At 47.2% G+C, this 27,821-nt stretch overlaps 9 protein-coding genes across 9 annotated transcripts; 3 read left to right on the top strand and 6 right to left on the bottom strand.

The window, feature by feature from the left end:
* Nucleotides 1-4,534: 4,534 nt before the first annotated feature.
* Nucleotides 4,535-6,357, bottom strand: EDB91DRAFT_1080409 (uncharacterized protein; the record flags this gene model as incomplete). Its single annotated transcript, XM_041315228.1, has 7 exons — nucleotides 4,535-5,021; nucleotides 5,184-5,427; nucleotides 5,489-5,586; nucleotides 5,646-5,774; nucleotides 5,835-6,020; nucleotides 6,045-6,217; nucleotides 6,274-6,357. 7 exons carry the CDS (start codon nucleotides 6,355-6,357, stop codon nucleotides 4,535-4,537), a joined length of 1,401 nt encoding a protein of 466 aa, XP_041179470.1.
* Nucleotides 6,358-6,762: 405 nt separating this feature from the next.
* EDB91DRAFT_1080408 (uncharacterized protein) lies at nucleotides 6,763-7,515 on the bottom strand (the record flags this gene model as incomplete). The annotated part of the gene is made up of 3 exons (XM_041315227.1): nucleotides 6,763-7,162; nucleotides 7,223-7,381; nucleotides 7,436-7,515. 3 exons carry the CDS (start codon nucleotides 7,513-7,515, stop codon nucleotides 6,763-6,765), a joined length of 639 nt encoding a protein of 212 aa, XP_041179469.1.
* Nucleotides 7,516-8,017: 502 nt separating this feature from the next.
* Nucleotides 8,018-12,173, top strand: EDB91DRAFT_1080407 (uncharacterized protein; the record flags this gene model as incomplete). Its single annotated transcript, XM_041315226.1, has 14 exons — nucleotides 8,018-8,398; nucleotides 8,451-8,672; nucleotides 8,719-8,776; nucleotides 8,835-9,103; nucleotides 9,323-9,351; nucleotides 9,400-9,565; nucleotides 9,620-9,768; nucleotides 9,818-10,215; nucleotides 10,264-10,418; nucleotides 10,553-10,768; nucleotides 11,068-11,146; nucleotides 11,194-11,332; nucleotides 11,540-12,042; nucleotides 12,091-12,173. The coding sequence occupies 14 exons, from the start codon at nucleotides 8,018-8,020 to the stop codon at nucleotides 12,171-12,173; spliced, it is 2,847 nt and encodes a 948-aa protein (XP_041179468.1).
* A 1,858-nt stretch (nucleotides 12,174-14,031) lies between these two features.
* On the bottom strand, nucleotides 14,032-15,841 carry EDB91DRAFT_1080406 (uncharacterized protein; the record flags this gene model as incomplete). Its single annotated transcript, XM_041315225.1, has 5 exons — nucleotides 14,032-14,864; nucleotides 14,913-15,148; nucleotides 15,196-15,305; nucleotides 15,408-15,599; nucleotides 15,650-15,841. The coding sequence occupies 5 exons, from the start codon at nucleotides 15,839-15,841 to the stop codon at nucleotides 14,032-14,034; spliced, it is 1,563 nt and encodes a 520-aa protein (XP_041179467.1).
* A 390-nt stretch (nucleotides 15,842-16,231) lies between these two features.
* EDB91DRAFT_1080405 (uncharacterized protein) lies at nucleotides 16,232-17,169 on the bottom strand (the record flags this gene model as incomplete). Its single annotated transcript, XM_041315224.1, has 7 exons — nucleotides 16,232-16,275; nucleotides 16,344-16,516; nucleotides 16,567-16,644; nucleotides 16,703-16,753; nucleotides 16,813-16,911; nucleotides 16,966-17,022; nucleotides 17,090-17,169. 7 exons carry the CDS (start codon nucleotides 17,167-17,169, stop codon nucleotides 16,232-16,234), a joined length of 582 nt encoding a protein of 193 aa, XP_041179466.1.
* Nucleotides 17,170-17,420: 251 nt separating this feature from the next.
* On the top strand, nucleotides 17,421-17,683 carry EDB91DRAFT_1246383 (uncharacterized protein; the record flags this gene model as incomplete). Its single annotated transcript, XM_041322655.1, has 2 exons — nucleotides 17,421-17,501; nucleotides 17,552-17,683. 2 exons carry the CDS (start codon nucleotides 17,421-17,423, stop codon nucleotides 17,681-17,683), a joined length of 213 nt encoding a protein of 70 aa, XP_041179465.1.
* Nucleotides 17,684-17,836: 153 nt separating this feature from the next.
* Nucleotides 17,837-18,630, bottom strand: EDB91DRAFT_1246382 (uncharacterized protein; the record flags this gene model as incomplete). The annotated part of the gene is made up of 3 exons (XM_041322654.1): nucleotides 17,837-17,963; nucleotides 18,016-18,406; nucleotides 18,471-18,630. 3 exons carry the CDS (start codon nucleotides 18,628-18,630, stop codon nucleotides 17,837-17,839), a joined length of 678 nt encoding a protein of 225 aa, XP_041179464.1.
* A 1,167-nt stretch (nucleotides 18,631-19,797) lies between these two features.
* On the top strand, nucleotides 19,798-23,470 carry EDB91DRAFT_1236365 (uncharacterized protein; the record flags this gene model as incomplete). Its single annotated transcript, XM_041321448.1, has 10 exons — nucleotides 19,798-19,953; nucleotides 19,999-20,216; nucleotides 20,723-20,876; nucleotides 20,923-21,042; nucleotides 21,174-21,332; nucleotides 21,388-21,536; nucleotides 21,592-21,972; nucleotides 22,017-22,210; nucleotides 22,249-22,400; nucleotides 22,499-23,470. 10 exons carry the CDS (start codon nucleotides 19,798-19,800, stop codon nucleotides 23,468-23,470), a joined length of 2,655 nt encoding a protein of 884 aa, XP_041179463.1.
* Nucleotides 23,471-24,131: 661 nt separating this feature from the next.
* Nucleotides 24,132-27,611, bottom strand: EDB91DRAFT_152064 (uncharacterized protein). Its single transcript, XM_041326247.1, has 7 exons — nucleotides 27,359-27,611; nucleotides 27,162-27,302; nucleotides 26,965-27,107; nucleotides 26,776-26,893; nucleotides 26,630-26,724; nucleotides 24,207-26,580; nucleotides 24,132-24,151 (listed from the first exon to the last, which is right to left on the bottom strand). The coding sequence occupies exons 1-6, from the start codon at nucleotides 27,431-27,433 to the stop codon at nucleotides 24,261-24,263; spliced, it is 2,892 nt and encodes a 963-aa protein (XP_041179462.1). The 5' UTR covers nucleotides 27,434-27,611; the 3' UTR covers nucleotides 24,132-24,151; nucleotides 24,207-24,260.
* Between the last annotated feature and the right edge of the window lie 210 nt (nucleotides 27,612-27,821).

Genomic DNA, 27,821 nt, shown 5'->3' with positions numbered 1-27,821 from the left:
CGTCAGGTTGCTTGACGTCACGGCCATATTGTCCATGGATACGGTGATGACTGTGTGCTCGTCGCGCAATCGTTTGAAATAGACCGCTTGGTCAACCTGGGACCTAGAGAATCCCATCTTCCTAAACGCGCCAGCCAACTCCTCTGACCATTCAAAACCAGCTTGCTTTAACCCGGGCAAGCTCCTCAGCAGTCTCAGCACCTTGTCCTCCTCTCCCCTCTTCAAGTATCCAGGTGGCGCCCTCATATAGATGGTCTCCTTGATTTCCACATAAAGGTAGGTGCTCTTGATGTCTACTTGGTGAATCTCCCAGTCTTGCTGAGCAGCCATGGTGAGGACGGTCCTTATGGTAGACATATTGGATGTTGGTGTGAAAGTCTCGAAGTAGTCATGGCCATACTGCTGGCGCTGGCCGTTCGCGACGAGCCTAGCATGTATCTTTAGCTTCTGGCCATCAGGGCCTCGCTTAGTAGCTAGTACAAAGTGGCATGGGATGATGTTAGCATTTGACAGGTTTGTCAGCGACTTCCCACGTTCCCAGCTTCTCGAGTTGACTTATTTCATAGTCTATTGCTTCCTGCCATTCTACCACGTCTGGACCATTCAACGCCTGCCTCAGGGTTGGTTCCGCTTCTGTGGCTGCTAGAGCAAACTCCTGCCAGTGAGTTACCGCATCTTCGTTGACAAAATCTGACTCTGTAGCCTCAAAGATGGACTCTGCTGCAAGGTTCGCTCTCTCTCCCTCGTTAAGTGCCATATAGTATCCCAGCGGCGGTCTCATACGCGTTACTCGAGGGGCTGGCGGTGTTATAGCTTGCTGCTGCGGTCTGGTTGGGGTAGTAGGGGGTTGGAGAGGTGGTACGTTCTGAATGCTGTTCTGTGAGGTCGGTGGGGCTGATGGCTGCGGCGATGGCTGCAACTCCCCCTCGTTCGGTACATCCGACTCGACACTTACAGTCTGGGGTACGAAACTCACGTTCCTCTCCACCGAAACCCTCCTCTTCTCCGGCCAATAGACACGATAACCCTTACTCTGGTCGTTGACTCTGACAAATACTGCCTCCTCTGCTCGCATGTCAAGCTTCCCTCCATCAGTGACGCAGACATATACGGGAGATCTGAACTCATGGGCATACTCCAAGGAGGGGTGTCTCCCATGGATGAGTTCGAATGGAGTGTGTCCTGGTATCGCGCGTGAAGGTAAACGGTTTTTCAACCATGTAGCGTAATTGACGGCTTCAGCCCAGAGGAAAGTCGGAAGATCATGGGCGAGTAGCATTGCTCGAGCAAGGGCAACCAGAGTGCGGTTGAGGCATTCAGCCACACCGTTCTGCTGAGGTGAGTCATGGACAGTGAGCTGTCACTCAATACCTTGATTTTGCAGGTACAACTCGAATTCTCCACTCAAGTACTCGCTGCCTCTATCAGAGCGCAGCATCTTCACCCAAGTGCTGTCGCGCTGATGGAGTAGCCAGGCCTCATACTGCTTGTAGGAGGTGAGCGCTTCGTCCTTCTGCTTGAGAAAATGGACGATTGTCTGACGACTGTAATCATCAGTGAAGCTCATATAGTAGGAGCAACCCCCAATGCTCTTCATGCGCGCGGGACCCCACAGGTTGGTATGGACGACCTCCCCATATCTGGTCGCTCAAGTCTCTGTCTCCTTTGGGAATGGTTGATGTGACGCCTTTGCCTTAACACAAGTGTCGCAGAAGTCAGGCTGGGAGGTGGAGTCTAGCTCGACACCCTCTATTAATCCCTTCTTGATGGTGTCAAGTACTGCAGTCTGAGAAACATGACCCAGTACCTTGTGCAGTTCATGCACGGTAAGTTTACCCTTTGCCAGGTGCGCGTGATGCTGAGAACGCGCTGCAACGCTGTACAGTCCTTCCACTTGAGGGATGGTAGCGATTATATTGTGTTTAGGGCTGGGGGATAGGATTTTGCACATGCGATCCTCGAAATGGATGGCTAGGCCCGCGGTGGTGATTTGATTCGTTGAGATGAGCGTAAACACCATCTTCAGCATGAAAAGGGCGTCCTTAAGCATAACTGCTGTTCTCCCCTTCCCATTTGGTAAGTCTACCTTCACATCGCCCCTTCCAATAGCACTAATAGTCGATCCATCAGTGGTATGTATGTCCTGTGGTTCTATAGGGACATAGTTGATGAATTTTGTGCGGTCGGGGCAAAAATGCGATGTGGCGCCTGAGTCAATAATTGCACCACGGTGTTTGACGGGAACACTCAATTGCTTGGCTATACCTGCCAAGTTCGAGGTAGCGAAAGCGTAGTTGTCTTGAGCATTGGGGTCTGAGGTGACAGTGTTAGCTCCTTCCTTGGGTGATCACGCTCCTTTCTTCTGGCACTGATTCGGTCCCTGACCCTCTTTTCCACCTCCAGGATGCCAACAATTGGACTTATAGTGACCTTTCCTGTCACAATTGAAGCACGTAATGTCCGTGTTTGCTTGGGGTGTTGCACCTGGTTTGCGGCCCCTGCCGCCACCAGACTTGGCCATTAGGGCCGAGTTTCCTCCCTTCTTGGACCCTCGACGGTCCATGAGCATACTGATGCTCATACTCCTCTGAGATGACAGTAATGAGCTCATTAGGAGTGAGTGCTTTCTGCAGTTATCTTCGCGGTCACATTTATAGAGGAGAGGAGGGGTCGATACGACTCAGGAAGCGAGTCGAGGAGTATCGCATGAAAATCTCGGTCCTCTATGAGTGATCCCATCCCCGCCAGCGACTCACGAAGCCTTAACAGTTCCAAGAAGTGCAGCTTTGACATCAGCACTCTCGTCACACCTCATATCCTGCATGCGGCACCGTAGGTCGATTTGAACCAATTCGGTCTTACCCTTGTGAATCTGACAGATTTCATCCCAGATGCTGGACACGCTATCGAGCTTTTGAATGCGCAGCAAAAGGCGATCAGTTATAGTGCTGAACACTTGCTGTTTGATGAGTGTGTTCTTTCGATAGAACTCGTCGATCTTCTCATCTAGCTCGTTGATCTCAGTCTGCGTAGGCTTAAAGCCATCAGGCTTCTTCAAGGCCTTCATCGTCTCATTGATCGCGAATGGAACTGGTTTCTGGGTTCGACCATCGGTATAGCGCATCAGCCCTCGGGCACCTATAGCCGTTAATGTCCTTTCCTTATAGGTAATCCAATTCGAGCCATCCTCGGCAAGTTTGGGGATGCTAAAGAGTGTAGAAGAGGTGTTGGGGAGAGCGGTATCCATAGTCAAGTCAGGGCTCATAACCTCTAGTGATGAGAGGCTTAGAGGGAGCGAGAACGGTGAGCTGATAAGAGAATAGATATCTCAGTCTCAGGAAACGGACTCGGTAATAACTATAGTAGTACCTGATAAGAGAATATATCTAAGTATCTGTTAGTTCTTGTTGTAACGTAAAGCGGGAACTTTGACTCACATCTCAGTCTCGGGAAACGGACTGAGATGTTCGGTCTGACAACTCGTAGTTTTAAGGTAGTTAGCATAGTGATAAGTAATAAACTGTAGCATAGGAAATAAATGACGACTTATTAGATTCTGTGACCAACGTCACTTGGTTGTAAGTTCCTCAATCGGTTAGCACTCGCAATGTCTCACTTTGACATCTCCTGCTCAGCCTTCGACTCGGGCTTCAACACAAAGTTTAGACAGTCCAATGGGGGAACCGAACCGTTGATCTAGTTCGCAGTTCGAGGAGTGGCAGAAATTGCCGAGCTGGTTCGAATTGATCAGCAACCATTCCAGTGGTGAGTAGGTACTGATGTACAGTACGTAGAATACTTATGTGTGTTTCCACTCACTGCTTGCCAGTAAGCCTTATCAACTTTGTCAATTGAGGATCAGGCTATAGTGTCATATTTATGCATAAAGATGGCTGTTAAGGGACGTTATGGTTATGTATGGTTGACGCTTACCCTCGACCGCTACTGCCTTTATGCATGACAGGTCCCGTTATGCATAATGGTGTCGAGATGCTTCGGTAGCTCGTTTTGGTTGCTCTGATCAGGTCCTGTTATGCATAACGGTGTCGAGATGCTTCAGTAGCTCGTTTTGGGTCATTTCTGATTGTTGATCTTGCTTCTCAATCAACAAATCTGGCCTCATTTGGATGAAATATCTAGGCCTGTTCCTTCCCTCTGGACTTCCGCTCCTTCTGGCTCTTCTGCGGCCAAATTTGTCCCTTGGCTGGTTCCTAGTGGTTCAAACCATCACGTGCCTTCTGCTTGCCCAGATTTTTCTAAGTCCATCGTGTGATTGTCCTAAGTCCGTCGTGTTTACAACATCGAGTCTATGATTTCAGAGTATGATCAAGATTGTGATTCATCATGCGCAGTGTCTCAATATATACATGATTTTGTACTAAGTGAATGCTACTACAAGTACGAGTAATGTAGTCAATAAATCAATTTACTTCAACCTCCTGCTCAAAAGACATGAGATGAGCAAAGAGTGGAAAAGAAACACATACTTCTTTGGTGGTCCGCTTGCAATGGAATGTCCGGCAGCAGGCCTCGCTCACTTCATATTTTGGCCAATGTTGTTGGCCTGTACAAGTCGTGTTGTCTCCATGCGGACGCACCCAGTCTTCCTGACTGCTGGAGGAACCACCACGTCAGTGACAATCGTTGGAGCGAGCATTTGAGGAGCTGCCATTGGAGTGAGCGTTTGGGGAGCTGCCACATCAGCAACAATTGTTGCACCAACCGTCGGAGGAGCGTCAGCGACAATTGCATCCACAGATTCCAAGTCCGTGCCTAACAGAGGCTGAGGGTCATTGGAGGCTTCAGTGATTGCGTCTTCACCGGCTGAAGACGCAAGGGCAAGGTCTGCAGTAGCTGCAGCTGCATTGCCCCCAGATTCCATGCCCAATGGTTGCAGGACATCCAAAAAGGCGCTGGCTGGAGCAGAAATCAGAGGGAAGTTGAATTTGGGAGCCTCAGAGGTGATGAAAGGCGGCAGAGAAGGCTGACTTACGTCAGATGGAGCTGTCTGGTCAAGAAAGCTGTCAAGTATATCACGAGATCAAACATGAGGAGGAGAAGTGTAGTTTTGTGAATCATGTGCACCGCAGTTCCATGATGAGATTGGTGAAGAGGATGGTGAGTTGAGGTATGGCATGAGAGAGGTCGAAGATGAGGGTGGAACATTCAAGTTATTGTCGTACATATCAAAGGTCAGTAACTCCATGTAACCGCTGCTTCCACTGGCACACGAACTAGCAAAGTCGGGAGTATCAAAAGAGAGCAGTGAAGACGCAATCGGGGCAGATGCAGGGGGTAACGGCACATGACTGAATACCTGCATCCCGGGCTCAGGGACTCCTTGCTCAGCTCCAAGCACCAATGTATCTTGTTGAGAGGGCATTGGGGGGACATAGCTGAGTGCCCGTGTCTTCCTCATATGTTCCGCTTATTTATTAATCAGTATGCAGTATGAATGGCCAAGGGAAGCGAAGCTTATGGAAAAGACGCGAGACAAACGCAGTGAATGGCTTAAGGTGTCTTTCATTGAACTCGGGAGTTGCTTGCATCCAGTTTTGACCCTGCTCATTCACTCCAGTATGGTAACTTAAAAAAAAAGAAATTTATTAGCAGACATTTGACACAGCGGTGCGATTCAAACTCACCTGATGACATTGATGTCACCATTATAGTGAGGGTCAGGTCCTGCACCCATAATTGACCAGTGGAACCCTGTCATCTCATGAATTGCTTGCAGGAAATGCGCGATAGGACCTGGGAACTCCTCAAGTGCCCTGCAAAATCAACAATCAGTAAGTCAAATTTGCGATCACTATCAAATAACAGCTACTTACTTTGCGAGCTCTGTGTTTGTCCTTTCTTCTGGGGCACGCTTCTGCTTAAGCACCTCGCTTGCTTTCACATCACATTCTGCTTGCACTGTGGCGATGCAAGATGCCTGAACATCGGGACTGGCAGCTGTGTAAGCTTCTTGAGCTAATTTCCTCATGGCGTTAAGCTTTTCTCCTTTAGTGACAATACTACTGGAATCAATAGCATTTCACAGCTTGATGTGAACATCAGCACCGTGGCTTGATTTGGCAAATATCTCTGCTGCTGTGTGAACTCGAGTTCCCTTCGCCCTGTTTCCAAGCATCTTATGGATTGATTTCATCATCGCGTTGACTGATGCACGACCACCCCTTTGTGATCGGTAGTTAAACCATGTCCTAAGTTGCTGCGTGGTGGGTGATCATTTGTGAATTTTAGTCCAAGACTCCGAATTATGCCTACCTGATGCCTTTTTTTGACCGCGATCCCTAACAATTCATTCTGCTCTTCTGTTAAGGATTCATGGTCTGGAACACCAGGGTACATGATGCTGATTTCGGGCCATTTTTCAAACCAGGTGCAATAAACCTCAGTCCAGAAGGCTGCCAAGGTTGCTTCGAGCTGCACCTTAAGGAAATAATTGTACAATCCCTGCAGAAATTCCTTTTGTTCAGCTGTCACCCATTCTGTCCCCACCATCTAGCCGCATTGCCTCATAAGTAACATTAATAGAACAAAATGACGCACAGCTTATGGGTTGATTTTTTGAAAATGTTGGTGTACATGAGATTTCAACCAGTTCTAAGCTTAAGGTTCGCTGTGCTAACCACACAAATAACTTCTCGACGTTTATAGACCAATCATCTCCCAGTACTTGGGTTCGGTGCGTGAACAAACAGCAAACTGTATTCTGCATTACAAGTATGAACCAATTGAATGAAATACATAAATTTAGATATGGATGCCCTTCTGGTACATCAACTCTCCCATTGAGTGGGCAATCGTCAACTCGGAAACCCCTTCAATGTTCAAAAAATACTGAATGTCCTCCAGATAACCAAGCACAGTGTTTAAGTAACGCGAGACTGATTCAGTGGCGCGAGACTGAGCTGATACTCCATAGAAATTCATGATCTGGTCCTGCACAGGAATTGCACGGCGGAGTAAGACTTCAACCTTAAGTTTTGGACTGTTGATGATTGAGGTGTCACCCTTGCCATTCCCATCATCCGGAAGGCTTTTGACATATTGAAGGACGACACCCTCCATAAATGCGCAGGGTTCTGGGACTAATGCCAGCATCTCATCCTTGATGTTTTTGATAGCAATGAGGGACGCTTGGAGATCAAATCTGTGGGTCATTAATTATGTTTCATTTCATCTATTTATAAAATATGATGTCAACACATACAGTTGGTCATTCTCGTCATCGTCTGCCTCCGTCTCGGATGTAGTAGCATCATCTTCATAACCCAAGGCCTCGGCAAGAGCTTTTTGAAGTTTAAATATCTCCTGTGACGGCTTGCTGATGTGAAGCTCTCGCCACCTTTGCAGTATACTGTCCCTGTTTCTTTTATTTACTTGGTCAGGAACTAGCGAGGCCATAATATGTATAATAACTTACTTTGCATAGTGATGCCAGCATCTTTCACGAGATGCCTCTAGTTTGGCCTGATCTGTCTTGTAAATGGGAGGATGTGCCATGATGGTGTTGGTTGGGAGGTTGGGGATGTTTTGGTTGAAAAGAAGTACAGATTGCTTTTGGAGTGTGGTCGGACAATAACTCGTGCATTCATAGCTACTACAAGAATGTTAAGTCCCTTCATGCAAGGGTCTTAGTTGGTATTTATATAGAATGTATCTACTTCGCAAACATGGTCTCATTGTATTACCGCTGGATGATTCAATGTACTAGTAGCTTGAATTCTCTTTCAATGAAATTGATCTTGATCAGATGAAAACCCACTTCTGTGGTCGGACAAAAATGAGCATACAAAGTAGACTAGATATTATGGCATCCTGCAAATTTAAAACTAAATAGATACAGTCTCGCTCTCTAAGAATATTTAATAATCAGGACTCGCCTTCATGCACATGAACCACAATGAAATAAGTTGACATGGAGCGGGCGTACTAGTGCAGTACAGATCAGTGCACGTGACCTCATATGCTTGATTGGTACACTTCAACCAACCAACAACTAACCATGGGCAAAAGCCAGCAGCAAAAGGAGCTGGCGAAGCTGCAAAAAAAATGGTATAATTATACTCAGGAGTATCACACTAGGCAGCAGGCCGGACGTCAACATGCTACAGATGCACGATTGGCCGAAGAAACAGGCAACAACCAAATTCTTCGCCATAAACATCAATCATATACCATCAGAGGACCTAGTCGTCTGTCTACCTCAACAGCATATATCAGCAGTGCACCCATACCCTCTCAAGTGACTTCAAATATAACAGACTCCAGGTCAAGTGATTTCTTTTTTGATTTCAATGACAACAAGGACATCACATACGTGATCTACAACGAACATGTGGCCGAAATGACGACAGAGCCCAAAAAGCGCGGGCGCACTGCTGCAGTATGTATTTACATTGATTATATTTGCTGACTTACCGACACGGCTTATTCAGGATAATCCTATTGGGCTCTGGCTCAAGGAACTCAAAGCTTACCTCCTAGAACTTCTCCGGTTGGAAGGCCATGGCGACTACATGTTCACTGAAGTCTGTCTGGGCAGCAGTGAATGCAATGGTTGCCCTAAGTATCGGTGTTGGGATTGTTTTGGCACAGCTCTCTATTGCAAGGACTGCACAGTTTCAAGGCACCGAGAAAGTCCACTACACAGAATCCAGGTTAGTCATTTATGTGATTGATTGTGTATTATATACTGATGACCAGGTAATTATGAAGCACTGGGATGACGGGCATTTTAAATGCACTAGCCTGAAAGACCTCGGTCTCCAGGATACAACTTGGCCATCCAGTTTGGGGGAGATGTTGCAACCCATCGCCAGTGTTTCATGACGATTTTGTTGTTCTGGATGTGAATGGTGTTCACCCGGTCGCTATTGACTTCTGCGCCTGTGAAACTGCTCAGTCTTCTACCACCCAGCTTCTCCGCACCCGTTGGTTCCCAGCGACAACTATAGACCCCAGAACTGCCGCCACTTTCCGCCTACTTCACCATTTTCACATTCTCACTTTCGAATCGAAGGCATCTGCCTTTGAAGTCTGGCAGACACTCTCCAGGCTTACGGATAATACGGGTCTCAGTGCTCCGAAGGTAAGCAAACAATTCCCTCGAGTATAGATTGCCTTGCTCATGATGGATGGACAGGATCGCTATGAAGCATTATTGAGAATGGTTAGAGAGTGGTGAAATTTGACGCTTCTCAAGCGGTTTGGGTGAGGACATGACCCTGCAGGTGTTGGTGCCACCCTGGAAGGATCTTGCGCAGTCATTTGTCCAGCATGTCCTCAAGCCAGTAAAAACTTACCGCAGGGTTGGGAAGACGCCCCTCCAGAAGTTCGGTGAGTGAATTACCTTGTGATGTGTCTTACTTACCAACATTCGTACAGATGGCTCTATGGACTTTTCCTCGCAATCGATGTGAACTTCCGTTTAGCGCGGAAGAACGTGTCCTCGGACAACATTGACCCCAGTCTTAGCAAGGGGTGGGCATATTTTGTTGAGGAAGATGGATACAAAGCATTCCTTCAGGATGTTAGCAAGGAGCCGCAAGAGGTACGTGCTCCACACTCTCAATTTTCAGACTTAATCACTAACCTCTTTAATTAGAAAAGCACTTGTGTAAGCCACAGCGCTGTCAATCTAGCAGAAACCAAGAATTCCCATGGCCTCGCAGCAACAGGAGCCGGGACCGTTGACTGCGCACATCACAACTTCAAACGGCCATGCGCTGTTGGTGATCTTCAGAAAGGAGAGAAGTACATATTTATTTTTGTAATTGCTTCTCGTCTCTCATAAGACCATCAGATATATTAACATGGATTTCTTATTCTTCTCGATGATGCAGCATGCCAAGGACCTTGTTACCTTGAATGTCTCATATGACATAGCCTGTCAATGGAGCAAACATTTGTGGGAATGCATGGCTCAGTACCCCAATTGGATGCATGTTGAACATGGCGGCAAAATCACGACATTTCTGGTTCTGAAGTTTCACTTGCCCGCTCATATTTTTTCATGTCAAATTACCTACTCACACAATCTGGTTAAAAGCATGGGCCGTACTGACGGTGAAGCTCCGGAGCGCAGGTGGGCAAACATTAACCCTGTTGCTACCTCCACACGCGAAATGGGCCTGGGTTCTCGATGCAACACACTTGACGATCATTTTGGCGACTTCAACTGGAAGAAGGTGACCAATCTTGGTAAGTTCGCATTTGTATTACTTCAGACACTGGCTAATCAACTACTAGGTACCAGTCTATTACGAAAACTAAAGGCCGCTATACCAGAATGTTACCAACATCAGCAGGACTTCGACGAATTCAACGAGACACTCATTACTGAACGTCCGGAAGAGGTAGGAAGATGGAAACAGGGAGTCGAGGAATGGGAAGCAGATGTTACAGTAACATGAGCATTACGCGTCATTTCATTCTTCGGACTCGTCTGGACCCAAACCATGGTTACGATTCTATTCTCATCTCTTTCTTTTTGATCCTGTTGTTCTGAAACGCAGGAAGCTCTCGCTTCCACCCCTAGATCAGAGAAGCCCTGGCTTCTACCAAACCCTATGCCCTTCCCACTGTTTCGGTTCCCTCATTGATGGGGATTCCCCATGCCCTTTGCCCTTACCGCTCAACCAGTACTACTTACCCTTTCCAGTATGTGACTCATACATACCCTCAACCCTTACCATTACTTTGGTACTACCTCTGTACCCTGTACCCTTACTGTTCCACTGGTATCTCGCTTTACGTATATATATTACTTCTCTTTGTAGATAGATTCTCTAACTTGAATCTACTCGGTTCTCATCTGATCTTGTCATTGGGATTGAACTTCTCTTGTCTAAGAGAACCCCCTTTGTACAAAGAACCATCTACTCTTGAGACAATACTCTTGAGTTGAATTCCGTCTCTTGGATCATATCCTCGAGAAGCTCCAATCGACTCTATGCAAGTAAGGGCCTCAACCCTTACTCAGACTTAGCGCAGGCAAGCTCCTTGCTTGGCTAGTGCCAAAAGCCACGCTTTGAACACCCCTTGCGGGTTTAGCGCCGCTGGATCTCATCCGAGAGGTTTCGTGTAACAGCAGACATGTCAGCAACAAACCCTTTCAGCCCAACAACAGCAAGTAAGTTGTCCATAGTATCTACATGTAAACCTCTACTGATTCTTTAGACATGACACAGGCATCAGTCAGGTTGACCCTCTCTCAGGAAGAGAGTGAGGAGCTCGAGCACGGCATCAACAATTCCCTCCACAATGAAATATCGCCAGCCGTCCTTATCTCATCCGGCATTGGCATTGAAGACAAACAGTAAGATTTTTAAATTCACCCACCTCAGTCAATCATTAACAAACCACTCCCCAGACATCAACTTCTATGAGACCTTCTAGCACTTTGTGACCATGCGACTGATCTTCAGTGTTCGAAGCTGCAAGATCGCACAAATGTACTGCAGCGCAAGGTCGATCAGTGGTGTCAAGTTCAGGTTCTGTACATGCCCTCTGTGGCCCCCATCAGAGCTGCCCAAAGTACCGACACATTGATTGAGGAGAAGGCACATCAAATCAGGTTATTCCTCCCTTCTCAGCTCAAGGAGCACGCACCAGATGCTATCTGTGACAAACAACTTTGCCGGTTCGAATGGGAACTGCGCCATGCGCAAGCATTCGATGTGTTGAACGACCTCTGCCAGCATCTCCTTCTTTGTACCCACCTCTATAAATTCAAGAATGTCAATATCTGGGGTCAGCGAGCCAACACACGCACCGCTACTGTGTTAGGAAAGGTCGAGCGCAATGTCACAGAGGCTGGTGAAAGGTACCGTCGCATGCGAACCGCATTAAACTACCTATGTGGAACACTTGCAGAGGATGGCTGGCAGACCATCTTTCCAATACTGGAGCCAGCTCACGTGCGCGGAATGTCAGAAGGCGAGGCAGGTCAATCCGAAGGCAACCAGACTCTTTCTTGGATCTGGAAGATGCAGGGCGTCTCAGCAACCAGGGAGGTTCTTGTGGATGGTGAGCTGTTCCCCATTTCTTTCTGATGTTTTTTAATCCTGTCGTCAGCACTACGCATTGAGTGGTGTAAAGCCAGAGCACGTGTGCACCGCTGGACAGAAGAAGTGCAGCTTTTACTGGAGGAGATGTGACGTGTCAGAGAATTCCTCTCGTGGCATGCTACATGGTGGGATGAGCAGGCAGGGCAAAGAACGGGCTTACCTGATGCTGCAAGCGAGGGCATCAAAGCTTACGCCAAACGCCAAGCATCTCTTTGGAGAAACTTACAGATAGCCTTCAACAACATGTGGGCCGTGATAGAGTCCTCCGTGACTGCAGAGGTACAGTTATAGGCTTGACGTCTCTCCCACTGTTCGCGCGCCAGTACTGTACTTCCATGTATGTATATGCAGGCTATACTGTGATAATAATACATTACTCAACCTACAGTAGTAGTGAAATTGTAATACATTAATTACTACATTACATAGCGTCCTTACAGCAGTAGTAGCTGATGTATCAGTGATGTATCACTGGTGAATCTAAAAGTGATGCCTTCATCTAGCCCGTTCCTGGTTCTCACTATCCTTTCTTGGTTCTTTTTGATTGTTCCCTCCGTTCTTTTGGTTGTACCTTGATTCTTCATATTTGTCAGCTGGTACTTTGATTCGGATCCTTGCTTCTCTGTATTTGTCAGCCCTTTATTTCCAACGCTGCGGTATTTTTATCGCCTCATGCAGGTACAGGTGCACTGTTCCCCTTCTTTATATTTGTCAGCATGTTATTTTCAGCACCTGTACAGTTCTTCGGCAACTCGCGAGTTTGCGTTCAAGCGCCACTTGTTAGCACCACCTCCACTACCCGCACTCATACTCATACCCATACTCACATACCCCTCCCCTCCACCACCTACACTCCTACCACCCGCAGCACTCCCACTCCTATACTCAACCCTTGGCGTTCCCCCAGCAGTAGCAGTATACACACTCCCAGCACTTCCAGCAGCCCTATACTTCCTCAGAGGTGTACACATAATTGTATCCGTATCACTAGATGAGCCATCCGATTATGGTGTGAATTTTTGACAGGGGGGATTACTACCTGGTTGGTTGTTGTTGTTGGGGCTGCACGGGATTATGATGGTGTCGCTGTGTATTGGTTGGTGGGTCTGCCATAAGATCACCTGGTGAGCTCATTTTATTCTCTCATTTTATTTCTCTCATTATCAGAGTCTGTAGCACTACTTATTAGTGCTATGCTGACTTTGGCCTGGCTTGTTGTCCGACCCCGTCATGCGGGAATTCCCGTGGGCACTCTAGGTGTGAGGCACAAGCGCCACAGAGCCAAGACAGAGTCTGAATTCGACGCGTCTTCGACAACACGTGTTCCCCCGACTTCTGCCTTCAACGTGCAGAACGCCTCCGTTCATCCACGTGTTTGTACTCTCGTCCTGGTCCTTCTCATACAGGAATTCCCGCTGGTGTCAGTGCAAGATCACCTGGTGAGCTTATTTCATTTCGCTCATTGTCAGTCTGTTACCCGTAAATTACTTGTAAAAAAATGGGCGAAACAAAATAAAATTCAGTGGGGCTAATATGTTTTCCTGTGTGTCCTAAATAGGCAAACAGACTTGACTTTGAAGTGCTTGTCCCCTCACGCAACTCTACATTGACAGTTCTTTGGCAATTCGCGTGTTTGCATTCAAAGGCAAGTCTTAAGTGTGAAACACAATCCCAAGATAATCAAAAATTAAATTTCGCAATATGTAATTATATATGTATGCTTGTGCATTATTCAAAACATAATATATCAACACACTGATATATTCAACCAATAGTGTTGGCAGCGGCAGCTCGAGTTGACTTGAATTGTTGATGTTTACCTCAGCCCATGACAGTGAGAGTCTGTGGCTCAACTGCATTTACACATGCACGAGCATATTGACTCTTTTTCTGACACTTAGTGGGAGGTGCGTCATCTATGTTGCTGGAATCCATAGGGACAACTGGATCAGCCCGTCATCCCAGAACTTTGCTTGAAAATCGGCGGAGTCGGTGGTAGCGCATGAGCTGGTGAGAGGGTCGGACCGGGAGTGAGGACAACATTGGTTGTAGCAGAAGTAGCTGGCGTGGTTTGGCTAGGCGTCATGGTAGCCATCGTCCTGGAGGGGGTGATAGCTGGTATGGTGGAGTTTGGCATGGTGGAGCTTGACATAACGGGTGTCAGAGTAGGTGTTACCAAGGGAGTTGTAACTACCGTCCTAGAGGGACTCGTAGCTGGCGTGGTGGAGCTTGATATAATAGGCGCAGAGGAAGCGGTCAGCGTGGGTGACGAGGACCTGATGGAGTGGTCGAACTGATACCCAATATGAGCAGGGGAAGAATGGTCAAACTGATAATGAATATGGGGAGGGGAACACAGCATCTCCGCCATGGCATCCTGGGACTGCATCTCACGAAAAGCATTGTCGAAAGAGTCAAGATTTGAATTCAGATTAAAAAACATAGAAGTAGAGGGAAACACGCCCTCTAGATATGGTAGAGATGGAGGAGGGGAGGGAATGTACCCCTCCGGCATAGGGAGAACGGGCAATTTCGATTCATGGCTGGTCTCATTATGTTGAGGAGTGGGAGGCAAGTTGCTGAAGAAATCCACTTCAGGTGGCGCAGAAGGGATGATTGGCGTTAATTCTAGTTGTAAGGATGGGGGACATGATATATCAGATGGTATGGTCGTAGAGAAATCCTCCATTGTGGGAATATCGTCTGGAGTGGTGGAAAAGCGGAGTAGATCTTCACCCTCAAGACTCTGGGCAACCGTTTCTTTCAGAATCCCAGCCTCAGCTAAACATTGTCAGCACAATATAGAGAGTATAACATGGAAAAACATACAAAAAACATGAGAAACAAATTCATAGTAGGGTACCATAACATTGTCGTTGAACTTTGCGAACACCTGGTTGAAGCGATTACCGAGCTTCGTTGATCCTACATGCAAGCTGCTGACATCAATTGTGCCTCCATTGGATGGGTCAGGCCCACCGAGCAGGACACTGAAAGTCCATCCTGTAGCCTCATGAAGCTCTCCGAAGAACATCGATAGAATTTCCGTAAGTCTCAGTACAATTCTGTCTTAAATCAGTAAAGTGTGGGACGGGAAGAGAAGGACACTTACATTTCATTGGTTGCCTCGGATGATTCTCTCCCCTTCACTGCCTCACGTCTCGCTTCCCTCATCTCTCTGGCAAGTTGCGATATTTCCTCCTTCACATCAGCAGACTCACTCTCCCAGCATTGCACAATATGTTTTCAAATCATGCAAAGGTTTGTCTTCTTCAGATTGGGGGCATCGGGTTGTTCTTTCATGGCACTTAGCTCATCTTTTACGCAAGGCTGGACTCGAGATGCGTAATATTTTTTGGTATAGACTTCGCTTTCCTTAAGGGGACGTGTTTGGGTCGTTGTCGGGCCTTTGACAATATTCTTGAGAAGTTTGTTGACAACTGAATTCCCTGCAGCATTTGCCTTGCAGGCAACCTTTGAATGACCATTGTCATTACGCAATTTGACCATCAAATGCTGAACACAGTGTAAGTCAACAAATAATGCATGTAAAAGAAGAAACTAACTGTCTGAACTGCTGCCCTGATTTCAGCCTCCTGCTTCAACTGTTCTGCTGTCAGCGCCTGACCCACAGGGACAGTTGGATCCAGGGAAGCCCTTGGAGGCCACTGCTCCTCCCATTTTTCAAAGAACAGTTGCCAAAAGTTAGAGTAGTTGCCTTTTTTCTGGCATTTGAGGTATTCATCACGATATGTCATGATGAAAGATTGTTGGTTGGCAGTTACCCAGGTACGTGGTGCCATCCAACATTTAATATTCAGCCTCATATGTATATCTATAATTAACAACATACCTTTGAGCTCGCGGCAAATGAAAATTGCCAAGTAGACACCAATGATGCGTAGCCACAGGTGTGTTTTCAAGTTCAGTTTGGCCTTTTCCGTTATGCACGATGATGCGTGATTGAATGTGCAATAGGTGGATCGATGAGGATAGCAGATATGGGATGTTATCATAATTTTGACCGTCTACTAAGACTCTAAGGAATAATGTCTTTGTTTGAGTCTTGGGTAACTTGATGCTTCAGTCTGCGGTTCGCGTGTGCTTCCACTAGGTAGTCTACACCAAGCATAGCGTGAGTAAACACATCATTCAAGTCCACCAGAACCCTTCAAACACGAGTCACAGAACCCTGCACACAACTAAGGTCTTGGCCTATCCCACATTTGTCAATAACATTGTTTTCCAAAGACTGCGCACGTTGAAGGAGGTCTTCCAACCCATCATGAGTGGACCGCAGGACATTCAATGAATCAGGCTGATCTGGGTTTGCTATGAAGTGGGTGCATAGGCCCTCTACCAACACTGTGCTTGATTCAGAAGACCCAATCAAGACCTGCAGGCTCGCATCAATATCATCACAAAGCCTGGCCCTTAAGATCATTTAACATTATTAAAAGCTGCCGAGATGAATGTGACATACCATTTATTTTTGTGAGAGCGTGTCTTGTTCATCTTGTTCATCTTGTTTGTATCCCGCTTTGCCGGTTTGAGACTCATACTGCCCAAGTAGTAAGTGATTGATTGAGTAGGTGAGAATATACAATTGGGCGACCTACTGATTTAAATCTGATTTGATCCGATATTTGGTACAGATTTCTTCATGATGACTAGATGTGAAATGAGTGGATATACTTCATTCAAACCCGGTAAGCGAAAGATGACATACCGATCATAATATTCTTTCCGGTAATTGCATGCAGCTTCGACTTTCTGCTCAGGGGTTTGATGCAAATGTGGCCTTCCTACACACCGCGCTTGACTGTCACTGTGCAGGCCAGAAGTTAGGTGATGTCGTGATTTCAAGCGGTAAGTGTCTTACTTGTATTCCTTTCCCTCGCATGTTTCCTCCATTTTTTGCCATTTTTGCGCACATAACCTATCACGGTTACTGAATGTTGAATTTAGTTCTGCCATCGACAATATGACAATAAAGTGAAGTGTACTGTGCATAGTAAGTGCGCTGATGACCCCATGCGGCCTCCACTTTTTCTTCTTCAGTGTTGTATAGACATGGTCGTGCCATGTGCGAGAATGTGGGTTGAACGTAAGTGGGTTCAGATACTCAATTTGTGTGTAGGAGTTTTGAACCGTTTCATGTAGGAGTTTAATTTGGAGTTTTATGCGATTTTATCCCACCTTTCCTTGATTTAACCTCAACTAACCGTCCTCTTACAGTTTTCAACCATTACCCAACAACTACTACATACTTGCAGGTGAGTCTTCATTGCAGAACATGTCGATCGCTAAAATCAACCATTGTATAGCTCAACAAACATGCCATCCAGGCCTGCTCCAGTAATCCCTCCACCACTACCTCCTTCCCCAGTGTCTGTAGAGTATTACTACTACAACAGAGTAGGTTTGAATCCTTCGGACCAGTCTTTATGCTAATTCACCACTGGCAGCCCAATATGCCGACCCTCTTAGAGCTTGTCAAGACTGCAAGAGCTCGGTTGCTACTTCACATGCAGGAGGTGAAGTCGAGACAGGAAGCGAAGTCAAGACGGGAGGCTATTGTTGCAGAGGCCGCTGCTTAGGTTCATTTATTTATGCATATAATACATATTTGTCAATACAGACTATCGCTCTCGAGGTCCTGAAGCAGAGAGATACTCGTGCACTGGACCTCCACGCAGATTCCCTCTGACAGCTATAACATAACACATCCTCTGAAAAACTACGCACTACAATTACAATACCTGGATGGCATCACGACGCTCTATTGCGGCCTTCATGATGTTCATGCCCTTCTCAATACTGTCCACCTTGTGAAAGATACCACGGGAGATGCCAAGCACCTTTGAACCGGTAGCATCCCTGCAATGAAGAAATTAGTATTAGAACACAGAATGCGAAATAAAAAATTCACCAGCCTGAAAAGACGCCAATGTATCGACCCCTGGTGATACAATAGAAGGGTGCCTGGGCCTTGGCGGCAGGCACATTGAAGTATGTTCCATGGTAAAAATGTAATATGGAGTTATCCGCAAGTGCAGCGGCTGCCATGGCCGAATCCTCATCATCAGAGTCGTCATATTCGTCGAACTCAACCAAGATGGTGGTATGGCCTGTGGGAGCAGCCGCAGTAGGAGCCGGGGTAGTAGGAATGGTAGGATCAGAGGCAGCAGGAATAGCAGGAGCAGCTGCAGTAGGGGTAGAGGGAGTAGGAATGGGAACTTCCATACTGGTCACAGTAACAGCAGGGGAATTATCGGAAGCCGTGGGGGGAGTGGGCAGGGGCGTTTCAGTGGTGACGGTATCTACATCATTGCAAAAGGTATGTGAGTCATGGTAGTCTCAAGGAACCAAATGGAAGTGATTCACCATCAGGCGTCTCTCTGCTAGTGTTAATGCCAATGCCCAATCCCCTGGACAATGCATTCCTATCCTCAAGGGAGAGACATTGGAGAAATTCGATGAGACCGTCCAGTCGGACAGACACCATGGTGTCTGTCTGAATGGACAAAAATAAGTTCTGGGTCATGACGGTGAGTTCAGCTGGATTTCAAGTAATATGGGTGATGTATCACTCACCACAAGAGAATTTATCTAGCTCCTGGAGGGCCGGTAGGGTCGGGGATTCGCGATATGGAGGATCACTCCATCATTTGAGAATTTGAGAGATGTAACTACCTTCGAGAGTTGCAGACAAGTCCTTGGAATTAACCGTCACTGATTGTGAGTGAGACTTGGACCAGACGAATTTTCCCAGTGCAAACCTGCTGACTAATCTGAGCAAGTGCAAAATTGGCTTGACTAATCTCAGAGGGCACCATTCAAAGCTCTCAGATCTCAAGCTTCAAGCCTGAAAACGTTCAAGTATGGATGGTCTCAGGTAAGTAAATGAATTTGTGCTCTGAGCTGCTGACATTGTTCAGTTACTAAATCAGCTAGCCTACTACTAAGTTTGGTGGCCGACACCCCAGTACCAGAACCACTTCTGGGGTTCTTTCCCTGTTTCGCCCTTCTCGCGGCTCAGTTTACATCATGTCGCCCAAAACATGTGGCCTTTGATTCTGCATCAGCATAAAGGAAGGTCAGTCTCTGTGCATATTAGGTGGGGCGCTTACTTACCGCACGAAGTATCAGCATCTCCACCATGAGTTTAGCAATCAGGTCAACTGAATGTGAACATTCGATCCCACTGTGTATTCAATGGTGGCCAGCAGGGGGAGGTTTTCCAAACGCGGGATTGGGATTGTATTACTGCCCAAACAGTATGAGCTAATACATTGAACTACAGTACACATGCGCCGTGGTCGCCCCCCCAGGAGGCTGGCGATTTCGCACGAGCCCTTTGTCCCTCCCTCTACTGACCCCGAACGACCCCTTTTACAATTTCGTGTGGCAGAAATTACCAATGAAGGTAGCACACGTTTACACACAAGCTACATTGAAGGGAGACTTCCTGACAACTTGCCTACTAACAACACATATTTCATAGATGATGAGGTCAGGTGTGCTGGTGACTCGGGCTTTGATGCTGGAGCCATCACAGAAGATATTGTCAGTGACACTCCTTTGGGAAAACGCAAACGCACTGCAGCAGTGAGTATTCTCCTTCCCTTTCTTTGAGTTGTGATAACTCAGTAGACTCAAGGACGCACCTTTGCTCGCATGTATTCCAGAACGTCAATGTTTTCTGGATGAAATGATGCGCCTCAATGGATGTGGATCGGAGGGCATCGCTTGTCAGTGTGGTGATGTATCACCTCAATTCCAGTGTTGCGACTGTTTTGGAATTCAAATGTTCTGCCATGCATGCATGCTATGCAACCACACTTATCTCCCTTTGCATAGGATCAAGGTATGTCTCACGCTTCAGCGCTGATGTCTCACTGATCATATTCAGATGTGGAATGGGTCTTTTTTTCAATGCATCGTGCTCAAAAGCCTCGGAGTTCGCATCCAACTTGGCCATAACCCTGGAGAAAAGTGTTACAATCCTATTCCCTCTGCTGGTGATGACTTTGTCGTCATTGGACTTGATGGTGTTCATGAGATCGCACTGGACTTCTGTGGCTGTGCTTCAGCTCAGGTCTGGTACAAACAGTTACTACGCACGCGGTGGTACTGTCACGAATTCCCAATACGAACCATTTTTCATTTCTCGGTTTTCCTTCGGCTACTTCCAGTACCCAAACCGGTCACGTGACTTCTCACCCTGTCACATCTTCACCTCTTCACATATCACCCGTGGTTTCTCCGATTGGTTCCCCTACTCCACGGGCTAGAACAATCTCGCTTCCCAATGAAGAACTGGTCGGAACTTGGGTTCCTGTTTAGTTGCCATCTTACTCATTGCTTATATATCATGAGTCATCTTTAGTCATCCGCAGTAGTCGTACGACTCTTTTCTTATTGGCTGATTTCTTTCAGACTCCTATTCAATGTTATGTATAAGAGTAGGCTAGTTAGCGTAAGAGTTCCTTAGACTTAACCTCTTCGTTTCTACTGTTGTAGTGACCTAGACGTCAACAGCTCAAATCTATCCTGTTGCTCATTGTCATCTCAAATCAAGTCCTAGTGGTTGTGTGCTCACCTTCAACATTATTGTTGGACGTCGGTCATAACAGGTACCTGGCAACCATCTCAGAGCCTCGAACTGCAGCAACATTCTCAGTTCTGCAGCATTTTCACCTTCTATCCTTCGAGAGCAAAGTGTCAGTGTATGAGTTTTATCATTCGCTTGCAAGACGTACCGACAATTCTGGCTTATCAAAGATCAGGGTGAGTATCATTTCCTTGTCTCTGCATTTATCTAATTACAACATAGGATCGCTACTCTTCTTTTATGCGGATGGTATGCCAATGGCACAATCTCAAGCAACTTGGCCGTGCAGGAAGGGGACACGATCCTGCTGGAGTGGACGCTACAGGCGAAGGGGAGCTAGCAGTTCTCTGCCCCACATGCCCACAGCCTGGGAAGAATTTACCTGCCAGACTGGGAGAAAGAGCCGCTCCTCGCTAGGTAAGATATTGTGTCATTCCTTCATTTTGATGCTCACATGTCATCGCAGATGGAAGTATGCGTTATTTGTGGCAATCGACGCGAATTTCAGGCTGAAGCGAAAGGCAGTGTCCTCTGACACTGCCGATCCTAGCCTCAATGTTGGATGGGGATATTTTGTGCGGGACAGTGCATACAAGTCTTATCTTGCGGACCATGCCACAGAAAAGCAAGAAGTAAGTAAGATGATTCTGGTGATTCCTCTAGACCTAACTCAGTTTTTTTATGTAGCGAAGTACGTGTGTGAGCCACAATGCAGTCAACGCAGCAGACACGAAATCCTCTCGTGGACTAGCAGCCACTGGCGTTGGGACAATCGACTGTGCAAGACACGACATGAAACTTCCGAATGGCATTGGGGACCTCCAGAAGGGGGAGCGGTATGTATCGTCATATTTCTATCCCCTGACGACAACTGATGAGATGTTATATTAGATACATTAACATGGATTATATTGTATGTTCTGCACTCCTCGCACTCGCTGTCTCCATGATCAACATATCCTATGACATTGCCTGTCAGTGGCACAAGAAACTATGGAGTCGAATGGAAACAATGCCTGAACAGCTTCACCTTCCCAGTGAATCCTCCCTTATCCGCTTCTTTGTGCCGAAGTTCCACATCCAAGCACACATCAATAAGTGTCGCATGAACTTCTCTTTCAACTGGTCAAGATATGTCGGCCAAACAGATGGTGAAGCACCCGAACGTGGCTGGGCAAATATCAACCGCGTAGCATCAAGCACAAAAGAGATGGGACTGGGGACACGTCGAGACACTCTCGACGATCATTTCGGAGATTGGAACTGGAAAAAGTCACAGTGTTAGGTGGTGTCTTCTTTCTCTATGCGCTCGCCAGTTCTGACATAGACTTAGGGCGAACATTACTGAAGAAGATGGTTGAAGCTGTGAAGTGGGCGAGAGAGCATTCTGAAGCTCTCGCGGAGCTGGAGAAGACCATCCAGCCAGCTCTCATTGCTCAATGGAAGGCAGAAGTCGAAGCCTGGGAGGAGGACAACTCTTCTCCCAATCCCTTTGAAAGTCGGTTTGCTCGTAAGTTGTATTATCTGTCACTCCTTTGCTATTCTGAGACACAGTAGCAGTCACACAGGCGGCCGTAAGATTGGAACTCGCCAAGCTCGAAGCTCAGGACCTTCAAGCTGGAATTAATGTCTCACTTCACACTGACATTTCCCCGAGCGGATTGATTACTTCGGGCATGGATCTCGAAGATCAACAGTACGTTTTGTTCTATGCTTTTTTACTGCGTTGTTCTCATATGAACACAGAGCGCGTCTGAGATCCAAGCTTGCCGATGTCTCCCTCCATGACACTAATAAGCAGAAGGCAACCCTGCAGACTCAAATCACCTCCCTCCAGCGACGGCTCAATGCCTGGGTTCGCGTCCAGGAGTTGTACATGCCAGTGGTTTGTCAACTCCGTCATCAATCATCTGAAGCTAGTGCGAGGATGGAGGAACTGAAGCCCCAAGACTTTGAACTCTGGCTCCCATCACAACTCCCAATTGACACGCCTACGGACCAGAGGCTTGCTGGGCACAAGTGGGACTTACGCTATGCACAGGCTCTTGATGCCCTCAATGACGTTTGCTCGCACCTGCGCCTTCAATCCCACATGTACAAGTACAAGGATAAGAACATTCACGGTCAAGCGGGTTCTACCCGTGCAAAAAAAATCATTGACACTGTAGAGTCAAGGAAACAAGCTAGCGTTCTCAAGTATAGACGGGCGCGGAACGCCCTGTTGTTCCTTAGCAGCCGTCTTGAGAAGTGCGGGTGGGAGATGATTGTGCACCCGCTTTTGGATTCTGATGTCAAACCTATGGGCGACATGGAGCGGCAAGGGACAGGAACTATATCCTGGATTTGGTTGGACTCACGTGCTGACAACAGCTGTACAGAGAACGAATGGGTGCAGGATTGTGAGTATATCTTTGTCGAACTCACTCGTATCTCATTATATGTTTGGATAGGTGTCCGCTTGGAGTGGTGCAAGGCTCGTGCTCGTGCGCACCGGTGGTCGGAGGAGGTGGAGCTATTGCTGGAGGAGATGAGATGTGTGATAGTGTTTTTGAAATGGCAAGCAGCCTGGTGGAAGGAGCGCGAGACTCTCCGAACGGTTGACTCAGTGCCCACACAAGAAGGACTGACAGCGTATGTGTGTCGCCAGTCTGCATTGCGTGGGTCATTGATTGCCTCATTTCAAAACTTATGGAGTGGGGTCCCTGCATTGGTCTCTGACGGCGTGGATATGATGGAGAGCAGAGAGGCAGACGCCCCTACCATTGATTGATACTCCTCCGATGTATAATTAGCACGATAATGATATCATTGAGGGGCAATAATTGGCGTGATTAATAATGAGGGGGAAATGATGGGGAAGAAGTCCTGGAGAAGCAATGGTAATACCCAAATCTCAGATTGTATGTCGGACAGAGATCTCAGATAGTATGTTGGACAGATCTTGGTCATAGCAGATCTCAGCCACATAGGCTTGGTGCAGATGGCTAGGCTATAGTAGGGGGCTATGGCCATAATAGAATGATGTATCACGCGGAGCTATGCAGACTAGCAATTAATGTATAACAATTACGCTACACTGCTAGCAAGTAATACATTACTACCACAGCTACAGGTGGTATATGTGACATATACCACCTGTAATAATATGTCGATTCAAATTTGGTGTTTCTCCTAGATCCAGGAACCACATCAGAAGACTCGCGATAGAAATGAAATCAGTGGCCTCGATTATCGAGATCAGATCAAGTCCAGATTCAGAAACATCGGGAGACTGATGGCCTTGAGGGCATTATATTGGGAGACTGATGGCCTCGAGGGCATTATGTATGACCAGCGGCCTCGAGGGCATTATGTATAACGACGAGGGATAAGCATGAACCATACATAACGACTCGTCTACAATCAGCCATTATTATGCATAAGTCTGCCACGAACAGGTGTGAGGATTCGTCTGACGTCGTTGTTCACTTGATCAACTTTATTATAAATTCAAGTAGGTCACCTACGCGATCCGAGTTGCCTAATCATACAAGATACTATGCATGGCAGGCTACCAAGTATTATGTTTGCATAACGTTTGCAAATGGCGACTGACCCTCCAAAAATAACGCCCATCCATTAAATCTCTCCGGCAGCGCAAAGAATGGGCCACAGTTGTACAATTTTTGGGGAGGAATTCCCATCTCAATGCACAATGCCTCTGTTTCTGCGAAGCGTTGTGCAGCTAAAGTGAAGTCACCACGCGCAAAGGCAATCTCGCCCAGTCCACGGGTGCTAATTGACTTGGAGAACGGGTCGCCTTGCATATTGCAACCTTCAATCGTAGCGGTGAAATGCGACTCGGCCCTGTCATACTCGCCTGCGGTGAGCTCGATGTATGCAGAGCCATAAGATCTGTGGAGAAATGAGGATGCGCTGTGCAGGGTAAGCGATTCGTGTGATCCAGAGGCTTTGCGAATGAGTTCCCTCGCAAGGTCATGATTCCCCTGATTGCTCGCCACAACACCTTTCAAGACTGTGGACCAAAGGACCCGTCCAGGATAGAATCCCTCAGACACCATTACAATTGTCTGTAGGATATCCATAGCATCGGATAACCTGCCTTCCAAAAATGCAACTTCTGCAAGAATCTGAAGTGCATCCAGGCGCTCATATCTATCTGCGCATTGCAGGAGAATGTCTTCTAACTGCATCTTGACCTGGACGATATCCCTCCCGTAATACAATTTGGCAGCCTGGTGCGAAATCTTGGACGACAAGCCCCAGGTATGATCTTCCAAGGAGTTCAAAAATAATTCGTCGGCAGATGCCGTGAATGCATATAACCGGGTGAGGTCCAGGAAATACCACACACGGGCTTTCCCCGTGTCGCTGAGATATTTCCATGACTCAGAGAGTTGGAGGTCCTGTAGGACCTGTTGGGATTGAGTGAAGCGACCTTGACATCTGTATATTTCTGCAAATTCGACAACACAGATTGCCACGTTCTCGTGGTCGTCGGCGATGAGATGAAGAGCCTGAGCAGCATCAAAGGCCTTTATGGCTTCGGCGCATTGAGAAAGTTCGACGGAGAGCCAGGCGAGACGCTGGAGGCAACGTGCTTTTGGCGTCCACGTGGAGGAGTTCTCGACGATATTGAAAGTAGCAGGGGCCAGGGTAGTTGGGCGGGGAAGATGCCACTGCAAGCACCTCAAAAATTTCGAGCAAGTGTGATAAGTCACTTCAGGGATGTGGGCGAGGTCGAAGGCGATTACATGCTCAATGTTTAGGTGATCCGAGATAATGATATCAGCATCAGCATCTTGTTCTTTTGAACACAACTGGACAGTGTTATAATAGAAGTCGCGTATCTCTTGCAAACAAGTGGAGTCTGGTGGTGGCAACGACTCTCGTACATAATGCCGAATGGGCGCGAGCATCTTGATGAAGTTGTCTTGACGGTAAACGAGAGATTGCCTGCACAGGACATCACATATATGATCAATTTGCAGGAGCGACGGCAATAAGTCGCTAGCCAGGGTGTCATTGAGACCCTGGGGCAAGAAAGCAATGACAGTCAGAGCATGAAGACCATCCTCGCCGAGATCCTTGATTGATGGCGAGCTGAGTGACAGCTGCATGGTGTCTGACAAGCTGTGGAGCTTTCCCTTCCCAGGGTCTAGAACCTTGCTGCCCTTTTTGCCCCATCTCTTCAGCAATGTCGCTGGGGACCAGCCATTTTGCTGCGCGGCATTTGCGAGTAGGTTGATGGAAAGAGGGTGAAATTCCAATTCCCCGAGCAGGTTCTTTATGTCTTCCTCGGCATCGCTGCGACTAGCGTGGTGATATATCTGAAAGAACACTGCTTGAGCGGAGCTCAAGTCCAGTGGTGGAATATCCTTCGTTATCCATAGTACATTTGGTGCATTCCTTCTACTACGTGACGTGAGGATCAGGATGACACCAGGGATGTCTGCAATTTCGGCAATGGCTGGTGGTATTTCTCCGAGCGCCGACGATCCACTGGCCTCCTCGAAGGTCTCGGCATTATCAAGGACAACGAGGGCACTGGCGGAACGAAGAAATATTGATATTTGACGTACAGGATCAGCGCCTGCAAACTCTATGCCAAGGGCTCCTGAAAAACGAGCCATGAAAGTTTCAAAAGTGATGGTCGACGGATCCAGGCCGTCGTAGGTCACGAAGAAGCGCCTATCAGCAAATTTCTCTGTGATAAGTGGCTCGTGGAGGATAGCTTTGGCAAGAGAACTCTTCCCCATGCCTCCCGGACCGATCAACGCGATATGCTCATTATTGACGACGAGGTTTGTCAACTCTGCCACGAGATCCTGACGCCCATAAAACATGGAAGGTCGTGGTGGCGGCACCGATGGGCAATACCTGATTGCGTTTGAAAGACATGCCATCGCCCGACCAAAAGACAACTTACGTTACAACATTGATATCGGCAGCTTTGCCCTTGAGTTCTGATGTCATCTTCTTCATAATCTTCATATCGAACGCGATTCCAGCGATTGCTTCAGTCTTGAGACGTGATTCAGGAGGAAAAGTTCGGGTGAAGTTACAGGTACGTACATTGAAAAGTGCGAGGAAGCGATCCAAGTCTTTTTCCCATCCAACAATCCGGTCGCGATCAATTGTGACAGAGAAGAGTCTGCTCCAAAACCCTTGCTCCTTCTTTGAGGCTATTTCACTATTGATGCGATTCACAGATCTACACGGTGGTCATCAGTTTCTAGGGACGGTGAAATTGCATTGGCTCACATGTTAAGGTCCGACAAGGCATCCCCAAAGGATCCTCGCAGATCATCTTCGGTAGCATCCTTGGTTGCTCTTTCCAGGATCTTCCTGATACTTTCACACTTGTTGACTATCGCCAGGAAATCGGACTTATTCTTAATCACTGACTATACAGACTTAGGGATCCTTTCATGAGACTTTCAAGGATTCCGCGAACGTACCTGCGCAAGAGCGAAGATGTTTGCAATCGTTCCGAGAATCCCTTTCGCGAGGTCGATAGGAACAAGGTCTTTCGTAACATTGATGGCCGATATAGTGACGCCTAGCAGTTGAGTCACGTAGTCGTCCTGGGACTCCTTGGCCTCAGAGGAGGGTTGCTTAGCATTTGGATTGCGTTGTTTCAGATGTAAATACACACATGATCCCTCGATATGAGCCTTCTTTCCTTTGGTTTTTTAGAGCTTGTAGCTTTAGGGTTGCCATTGGATAACATCGCTGGAGTCCGTATGGAAGAGCGTTACAGTGACTGAATGCGCGCCTCCGCCTGCTTTAAGCCACTGGAAGGTGAGAAAATGGACAGCTGGCATACCATACCAGCGTCTATCATGCTGTAATTTCAAGGGGCAAAGAACTCCAGAGTCCAGGCTGCTATCGTCACGTCATGTGAAACGCGCATGTCACACATCGCATCAACAAAAGAGCCCGAAGCATGCAAGGCCTTGTGAAGCTTACATGAGCATGCGTGCTGTGATCTAACTTTTCAGACATACACAAGCTGTACACAAGGTCTTACATTGCGACATATATGTGAATATATGCTTCGGGCAGCATATATTCACATATATGATTCAGGCTCTTTTGTTGATGCGCCAGCGTGCCTT

The sequence above is a fragment of the Suillus paluster genome, assembly GCF_016628075.1.
Source record: "Suillus paluster strain FC165 chromosome Unknown EDB91scaffold_14, whole genome shotgun sequence".
NCBI classification, from domain to species: Eukaryota; Fungi; Basidiomycota; class Agaricomycetes; order Boletales; family Suillaceae; genus Suillus; species Suillus paluster.
Note: the sequence above shows the minus strand (reverse complement) of the source record. Positions and strands in the feature narration are given on the sequence as shown.

Bases quoted from the DNA above. Each gene is read 5' to 3' on its own strand.
- EDB91DRAFT_152064 (XM_041326247.1), bottom strand. From the start codon at position 27,433: ATGTTATCCAATGGCAACCCTAAAGCTACAAGCTCTAAAAAACCAAAG. The intron at 27,303-27,358 runs GTGTGTATTTAC...CCCTCCTCTGAG, and splicing joins GGCTCATATCGAGGGATCAT to GCCAAGGAGTCCCAGGACGA. The intron at 26,581-26,629 runs GTAAGTTGTCTT...AAACGCAATCAG, and splicing joins GCCGATATCAATGTTGTAAC to GTATTGCCCATCGGTGCCGC.